We start from the raw sequence: 8,973 nt of genomic DNA, 5'->3' as shown, positions 1-8,973 counted from the left end.
CGATCCGACATTTTTTTTTTCCAAACATGCATACATACACACTTACATGTGCTTATATATATATATATATATGTATTATATACAATATACGTTTATGTACTGGAGCATAGCATGGGCTCCACGTATTATTTCCTTCTTTGCTTTGTTTTGACTGGGGGAAGACGAAGAAGAAACAAAGCACTAGAGAGAGAGAGAGACAGGAAACAGAATAGAAGTGAAGAGGTGAGAGCTCAATCGAGAGTTTGGGCTGGATTACGGTAGAGGAGGAAGGAACGAAATCAAGAGGACGATAGGGGAGCGAGAGTACGAAGAACCGAAGGGATGACGGGCTATACCCGAGAGTATAGTGGATGGGAAATTCGAAATCATTCCTATGGTAGAGTTTATATTGCAATTGGTTAATTAATGGGCGTGTTAGGTATGTATTGTTGAGGGGGAGGTAGCAAAGAAACAAAGCAAGAACAGAAGGGGTGGTGGTCGAATATAAAAGCTTAAAGTTGGTTAGGGCTTACTATGGATTTTAGCTCATGCCTATTTTTGGAATAGAAACCGGAGGGAGAGTGGGAGAGCCCTCAACCGGGTCGGGCCCCTCCCCTCTCCCTCTGTTTTTCGATTCAAAAACAAAGGGAGAGGGAAGGGGGCTGCCCGGCTGTAGGTTCCCTCTGCCCCTCGACTCAGCCGCTAAGGTTATTTCCTTCTCCTTTCTCATTCCACAACTTGCTCCTCGACTCGGTTGTAAGTCCGCCGGCGGTGTGCTAAGTGAGAAAAGAGACGAGAATATGGGGTCAAATTTGAAAATTGAGAAATATTAGAGTCTTCTTAATAAAACGAGTGGGATCACAAGTTCAGATGTCATTTTATTAGAGGCTAAAAATCTTTAAGTCACGCTAGCAAGCATTACTTGTCAAGCTATAAAAATTGACGAAAGTGGGGACGGATGATAGATATGGACTAACGTTGGCAAGTTATTGCTAGATTTGAAAAAATTGAGAGTTGATATTATATTTAAAAAATTGAGTAAATTTATGATTTTTGGCGTGATTAAGTCCTTTCCTTTTTTTTTTAAGGATGGATGAGTTATAGTTGGGGGCTCTGACGGATGGAGTGGGATCAGGAGATATGCATGGGCCAGGATCCAAATGAATGAACGATGATCGATTGGGGCTGTCTGCCTGACCTGCCTGCCCTGTGCCCTGCCTTATAAACTAAACAGTAACACTGAGCCAGTTTGTTGTTTGTTGTTTTTATTATTATTATAATAATATACAAACAACAGAACAGAACAGGAAAGAAAAAGACAAAAAAGCATGCTTTCTTACTTGTGCTCGGACTAGGATTAGGATTAGAAGGGAACCCTTCTTCCTGTCCTTCTTCAAGACTTCGGACTCTGTTCACTTCAATCAAACAAAGTTCCATTCCTCGACCCAGACTGAATGAAAATAACGGTGGGGGGTCGGCTTCTTATACTTCAATTATACATACACCATCACTACTAGAAAACAGCACCAGTGCCCCCCTGTCCCAGCCCCAGGCCCCCCAAGTCCTAATAAAGTGAATGGACAAATTCAATTATTAAAAAAAAAAAACAGAGAGAGAAATACCCTAAAAAATTAATTATTTTCATGAAATTTCTCGATCAATTTTTTTTTTTAAAATTTTGATATGAAAAAATCATAACGTTTACCTTCGTTTCCCTAATCTACCAATCCATTAATTGAGCCGTCAAAACTGCTAACGTGGTCGTTAATGGTCTGATGTGGTAAATGATTGCCTACGTGAATGGCATGTCACAAACTTTTTAACCTAAAAAATCACATAGTTTTCTTTTTTCTCCCACCTACCAAAATATTAATAACTTTGAAAAATCACTTAGTTTGTATGTGTTCCCTCGTCTACCAAAATATGACTTCTTTGAATGATTATAACTTTGAATTGGGGATTTATATAGTATGTTGATTTGAATGTATCTAGTAAAAAAATATTGATTTGAATGTTAAAAGAATTTTTAACATAAAAGAAACATTAGAACAGTTATAAGTCTGTCATTTGCAAATCAAAAAAATATGAGTAGACTACCACTGTCGCCATCCACTTATTCATTTGCCACCGTTATTGCCCCTGACATATTTTTGCTACCAATTAGCTCCAAACGTTAGCATTCCGTCTACCATTTATACCCTTCCGTAACGGAACAGTGAGGGAAAAGATAACGCCGTCTATGAATTTTTCATCATGGAAGTTAACGGAAGGGTATAAATGGTAGACGAAATACCAACGTTTGGGGCTAATTGGTGGCAAAAATATGTTGAAGACAAAAACGGTAGCTAATGAATAAGTGGGTGGCGACAGTGGTATTCTACTCAAAGAATATTCACATATGTTATCACAATAAGTAATATAGGAATTTAGACACATTATACTGCAAAAGTAATAACCATTCCAACAGAACTTGTGCACACTAAAATTTATAAAATTTTATCACGGTTATTTAGCACGGTTGAACTTGTTGGATATTAGGATCGATAACTTTAGCGTGGTTCAACTTATTTTGGCATGGTTCTTTTGGCATAGTTCATATAGATATAGATTTTCGGGACCAATTGTCATTAAATTTTGATAATGCAGATATGATGAAAATGCTGAAAATAGAAATTCATCATATTTCCATTATCAAAATTTAACACCTAAACTACAAGCACAAAAAATTGAAAAATCCTAAAATTATAAAATATTTCATGTGCAAGAAAAAAATAAATAGTTGAATAACTCACATCCAAAAATCTAACTGTGAATGTACCTAAAATTGAACTACATACATGATAGAAAATAATAATCGGTCCTCGGTATCTATATCAATATGCTTTTTAAATAAAACTAAAATTCATGTTTTCTAAAAAATTGAAAAATCATAGAAAATAATGACCGGTTTCACAAATCTATATTATTTATTTAAAAATTAAAAAATTAACAAATAAATAAAACTCAAAAAATCGATAAAATAATGAACGGATCCACAAATCTATATATTTGTAAAATTCAAAATTTTATCATTTAGAAAAATCCCAAAAGATCGAGAAAATTCAATTCAGAAACGAAATGCTCTATAACAATCTGGCACAATCAACTTTTCGTCCTTCTTTCATATATATATATATATATATGTACACACCCAAATAGGAACTTAGACATGATAATATACAATTTCAACAGAACTTGTGTACAACAAGTTAACCATACTAAAATTTTATAGATGTTGGTGTAAATAGGCTTTATTGGAATAGTTATTTTGGCATAGTTATTGTCTCTGCAATATAATATATCTAAGTCCCTATATTACTTAATGTAATAACACATATGAATATTCATTTGATTTGAAAATGATAAACTTGTAAATGTTCTAATAGTTCTTCTGCGTCAAAAATTCTTTCAATCAACATACAAATATGTGTCCCTGATTCAAACTTATAATCATTCAAAAAAGTCATATTTTCGTAGAAGTGATTTCTAAAAGAAGTCATATTTTGGTAAATGAGGGACATAAGCAAACTATGTGATTTTTTAAAATTATTGATATTTTGGCGGATGATGAAAAAATTATTGATATTTTGGTGGATGATGAAAAAATTATTGATATTTTGGTGGATGAGGGGAAAAAATAATCTATGTTATTTTTAGGTTAAAAAGTTTGTGGTATGCCATCTACGTAAAAAACCGTCCGTCACATTAGCACCATTAGCTGCCACATCAACAGTTTTGACTACCAAATTAATGGATTGGTAGATCGGGAAAACATAGATAAACATTGTGATTTTTCATGTTAAAATTTTAAAAAATTGGTAAATTAAGGAATTTCATAAAAGTAATTGATTTTTAAGCTATCTCTCCTATTAAAAAAGGTTATCAAATGAATGGACGAATTTAATTCTAAATATATATATATATATTTAAAATATATGGCAATTAAATATTATTATTGATATATAGATATAAAAGATGATTGCATTTAATATATATAAATTATAAACAATTACTTGATTATGATATACTATACAAACACATCCGTACTACGCACGGAAAAAAGAAAAAATAAAGAGAGAGAGAAAATGAGAAGGGGGACTGATGAGAAAAATATAGAGACGGGGGAGGTGGAGAGGAAAGTTGGTGAGTGAAAGTGAAAGTTATTTGATAAAATTACTAAATTATCAAAAATTTAGTGGTTATAACTAATTTGAGAGAATATTTCATGGGCACTCTGAAAAATAAAAAGTAACACCAAAAATGAATTTTTTGACTTTATATAATAATATAGATATATAGTAACTTATGATTATAAATCACATTCCATTTAATAGCAAATATAAAGATAATGGTATTCATATAACTAAACATTTAACATATCATATATATATATATATATATATATTATCTCGTTGTATGTTAATATGTACTTTAAGAGTGACACATTGAGAGGAAGAAATAGGTCAGGTTGGGGCTGGGAAGGATCAACAATTTTTTCAAGGGGAAGACGGGGGTCAAAAAACTTGATTGTAATGTATTTAACTTGTGAATGATACCATATTTATAGGATTTTTAGCTTGTTAGACAGTTGAATCATATTTAAATATTTTTCATATCTTGAGATATCTTTTATAATTATCGAGTAAATTATTATTATTATTATATTTTAAAAAATATAAATAATTAAATAATTAAATATATATCAATAATGTGAGCTGGAAATGAATTATTGAATTTGATCAATAATAATAATAACAATAATAATAATACGTCACTTTTTATTAAAAGAAGAAAAGGAAAGAAAAGAAAAGAAATTAAAAAAAAGAGAGAAATAAATAGCACGTGGCGGAGTAGTGATAAACACTGAGCTCAGCTAAGTTTTCTTCAAATGAAAGAAACGAACCCGATTCCCTAAATTGTAGTATTATTAAAGATAAAATTCTTTCAGTGTGCTCATATAACGATAAAATCATAAAACTCTTTCTAGTCTCTTTTTAAAACAGCAAGTTATACCTCCCCAATGGAGATTTTTCATTATATTTATTTATTTTTCTCTGTTCTCTGTCGCGTTATTTTATTATATTTTAAAATTTTGGACAGACATTAGCGCAGAGGTTTATTACTGCCATGCCATGGCCAAGGGCAACAACTGGCAACTAAATCGATGTAAATATATTTCAACAGACCATTTAATATATATATATTAGACCGAATACATTTAATATGTTAGTTAGTAGTTGAGAGCAGAGAAGAGAGCTGAGCTGAAATTAGTTCTGGAATAATAATAATAATAATAATAAACGGAATTAGACAGATTTCACCATCATATGATCAATGATACATCACGAACAATACACACACATATATATATATATATATATATATCCACATCAAGCAAAGCATGGATCGATGGATGAACCCTTCGGCTTTGAATGGATTATTAATATGATGATAATATAATAAGTTGGCATGTCCTTTCTTGGAAGAAAAACACTCATCAGATCACAAAATCTCTGCTCCGTCTGTGTCTGTCTGTCTGTCTGTCTGTCTCTCCCCCCGCCAAGTGATTACCCCTTTTTTTTGCTTCAGAGCATCACAATTAAGGAGAGGACAGTAGCGAGCCCAGCGAAACTTCTGCTCCACTTCTCTCTCTGCTTCTCTCTCTCTCTATCCTTCTGCTGTGTCTGCGTCTGTCTGTGAGAGCTGAAGTGATCTTCCTTCTTCGTCTCTCGATCTCCCTCCCAGTGGCGGTCCCTCCCTCCCTCCCTCCGATATTTTAATATGGAAAAACGAACAAATTAAGGAAAAAAAAAAGTAAAAAGGAAAACAAAATAATTAAGGATGAAAGGAGGAGGAGGAGGAGGAGGAGGAGGGATGAGGTCGTCGTCTTCTGATCTCGGCCCACTCTGTCTCTGGCCGAAGCTAAACAAACACAACACTCACATCCTCCTGAAATTCGGGGTCTCATTCCTCCTGGTGGGTCTTGCTTTTCGCCTCCTTCTCTCTTCTTCTGATCCCATCACATTTCTTCCTCCCTCCTTTTCCTCATCATCATCCTCATCAGACGCGGTAGTGGCTGTGGCTGTGTCAACAAACCCTCATCCTGTTCCTCCTGTCCTCGAATCAACAACAGCCTCCTCCTCCTTCTCCTCTTACTCTCCTCCTCCTCCCCTGCCCATCATTGATGATCACGATCAAGATCATGCTAATGCTACTGCTGGTGGTGGTGGTGGTGGGAATACTATTTCATCTAATGCCACAACACCGCCTGCAAATGGAACCCAAGCTACTGCTTCTTCGCCTCCTCCTCCTTCTAGCAATGGTAATGGCAGTGGGTATAACTATTATTTTAACTCTCCCGGCACTCGCACTCTCTTCTTCTAATAATTCCATGCCATGCAAAACAAGAACCAGAACCAGAACCAGAAAGAAGGAATTTCTTTTATTTATTTATTTTTTTAAAAAAATTTCTCTCGTTTTATGGAATATTTATGGGACAACCTTATTACCTTCCTCTTGAAGAAGAATATCTATATCATGGAACCGCGCCGCCTAGGAATGGGATAGGGACTTATTAGCGGGTGGAAGAAACTAAAAGGAAGAATTTTCCTTTTTGGGCTTTTGAATTGCATTTTGGATGATTTCTGATCAGTTTGGTTTCCCTGCTTTTTTTTTTCTTTCATTTCATTTCATTCTAACTGATGATTTTAATAAGTTTCCGCAGAACAAGTGGGGGCGGCACCAAAGTGTGATATCTTCAGAGGGGATTGGGTTCCTGATGGATTAGGTCCTGTTTACACGAACAAGAGTTGCCCCGAGATCGAAGCCCACCAGAACTGCATGAGGAACGGTCGCCCGGATTCAGGATACCTTCACTGGAGGTGGAGTCCCCAGGACTGCGAGTTGCCGAGGTTCGATCCCAGGATATTCCTCGATATGATGAGGGATAAGTCATGGGCTTTCATCGGGGATTCCATTTCGCGTAACCACGTCCAGTCATTGCTTTGCATCCTCTATCAGGTTAGTTAGTTAAATTGTCGTCTCAAATTACTCAACTTCTGTGCTGTGCTAGTAGTGCTACATCACACAGCTTCTCTTCTAATTATTCCACTCCACGGCGGCACTAGACTCTCTCTCTCTCTCTCTCTGCCAAGGTAAGGACTTTAAGCTAATAATGTTCTTTACTGAATATGATGTTGTATCGTTCCCAATTTTATTAGTGGCAAGCAGTGACTGTTTTGCGGTTGTGGGACTCGCCTGGGATTATTTCTTTTGCAAAAAATGCTGAAACTTTGCTACCAATTAAGTGAGACCTTAGCAGCTTAATATATATGTATGCTATTTTAACATAACCCCGTGTCCCGGTGACATAGGGTTTCCCCACCATTAGATGCGTAGTGCACTATAGGGCCTAGCTACACGCATCCAACTCGTGGGATGCCGTAATATATAATATCAAATTGTTTGTTGGAGTTTCTTTTTCACGACATGCTCAAGTATATATTATCTCTGTCTGTGGAATTGGACCAGGGAGGACGGACAGCTGCTAAAATCCAACTTTTAGGTTGAGCCCCCCACCCACCCACCCCTTATTATATTTTTGAGGAGGTTACCCTGTCTTTTCACTAGCCAGTTCAAGTTCATCCACCATGCCATTCATGTGATGAGTGAATTTCCACAATTGCCTCTCTTTTTTTTTAATTTAAAAATAATAATTTTTTGCGGAAATCACTATGCACTTAACCAGAAAAAAAAAAAAAAAAAAAAAAAAAAGTCAATTTATGTTGCTCTAGGATTCAGTCTGAGGTTTTTGGATGTTACTTATCGGCCGCTTATGATATTGATCAATCTTTCTCACGTTCTGCATTTCGAAAGGTGGAAGAAGCTGTTGAGGTCTACCACGATGAGGCATACAGATCCAAGAGGTGGCATTTTGCCACTCACAACTTCACTCTCTCGGTCATATGGACTCCCTTCCTCATCGAGGCCGACGTTTTCGAAGATAGCAACGGAGTTTCCTCGTCAGAAATACAGCTCCATCTAGACAAGCTCGATGTGCTATGGATGGAACAATATAAGAGCTTCGACTATGCAGTCATTGCAGGTGGGAAGTGGTTTCTCAAAACTGCCATCTACCATGAGAATGGAACAGTTTTGGGCTGCCATTACTGCCCCGGCAGGAACTTGACTGAACTAGGCTTTGACTATGCATACAGAAAAGCTCTAAGGTTGATATTTAACTTTGTCACCGAATCCCAACACCGAGCAATGGTTATCTTTAGAACCATCACGCCTGATCACTTTGAGAACGGGCAATGGTTCAGCGGTGGGACGTGCAACAGAACGGTCCCATTCAAGGAAGGCGAGATTGAGATGAATGATGTCGATAGAATCATGAGAAACATCGAGTTGGAAGAGTTCGACAGGGGCAGAGGCACAGGGTCCAAGAATGGAGTGGTTCTGAAACTTTTGGATACGACGAGGCTAGCTTTGCTGAGGCCCGATGGGCATCCTGGGCCTTACAGGCAATTTCAACCTTCGGCAAAGGACAAGAACACCCCAGTTCAGAATGATTGTCTGCACTGGTGCTTACCCGGACCCATCGATTCGTGGAATGATTTGATGATGCAAATGTTGGCAGCCGCATGACAAGAGACAGAATGGTCATGGAGATTCAATCCAAGTGATCGGTGGAGTCCCAGTAATCTGACTCTTCGTTTCCTTTTTCCTTTCCCCACTTTTTGGCACGGAGTGGGATGGTTTCCAATCTCAATATCCTCTCATTAAGTGGAAAAAAAAAAATGCTTCCTTCCATCTCCTGCCATTCGAAATCTGTAACGTTGTAATGTAAAGCTTCAATCCAATTGTACAACTCTTACATTCTTCCTCCTACAGATTTCTTTCAGTGAGGTAATCTCAAAAGGACACTTCCTATTCCAATGACTCAAAGCGCTT

General features: G+C 36.6%; 1 protein-coding gene across 2 annotated transcripts; it reads left to right on the top strand.

Moving 5' to 3' along the window:
* The first annotated feature begins 5,436 nt into the window (after nt 1-5,436).
* LOC116203849 (protein trichome birefringence-like 23) lies at nt 5,437-8,906 on the top strand. Of its 2 annotated transcripts, none has more exons than XM_031535801.1 (3): nt 5,437-6,340; nt 6,734-7,038; nt 7,894-8,906. In XM_031535801.1, the coding sequence occupies exons 1-3, from the start codon at nt 5,860-5,862 to the stop codon at nt 8,665-8,667; spliced, it is 1,560 nt and encodes a 519-aa protein (XP_031391661.1). In that variant the 5' UTR covers nt 5,437-5,859; the 3' UTR covers nt 8,668-8,906. The 2 variants fall into 2 exon arrangements, with proteins under 2 accessions (XP_031391661.1, XP_031391662.1); XM_031535802.1 differs by having other exon boundaries at nt 5,441-6,340; nt 6,743-7,038.
* The last annotated feature ends 67 nt before the right edge of the window (nt 8,907-8,973 follow it).

The sequence above is a fragment of the Punica granatum genome, chromosome 4 (assembly GCF_007655135.1).
Source record: "Punica granatum isolate Tunisia-2019 chromosome 4, ASM765513v2, whole genome shotgun sequence".
Classification (NCBI taxonomy): Eukaryota; Viridiplantae; Streptophyta; class Magnoliopsida; order Myrtales; family Lythraceae; genus Punica; species Punica granatum.
This window is presented reverse-complemented; position numbering and strand designations above follow the sequence as displayed.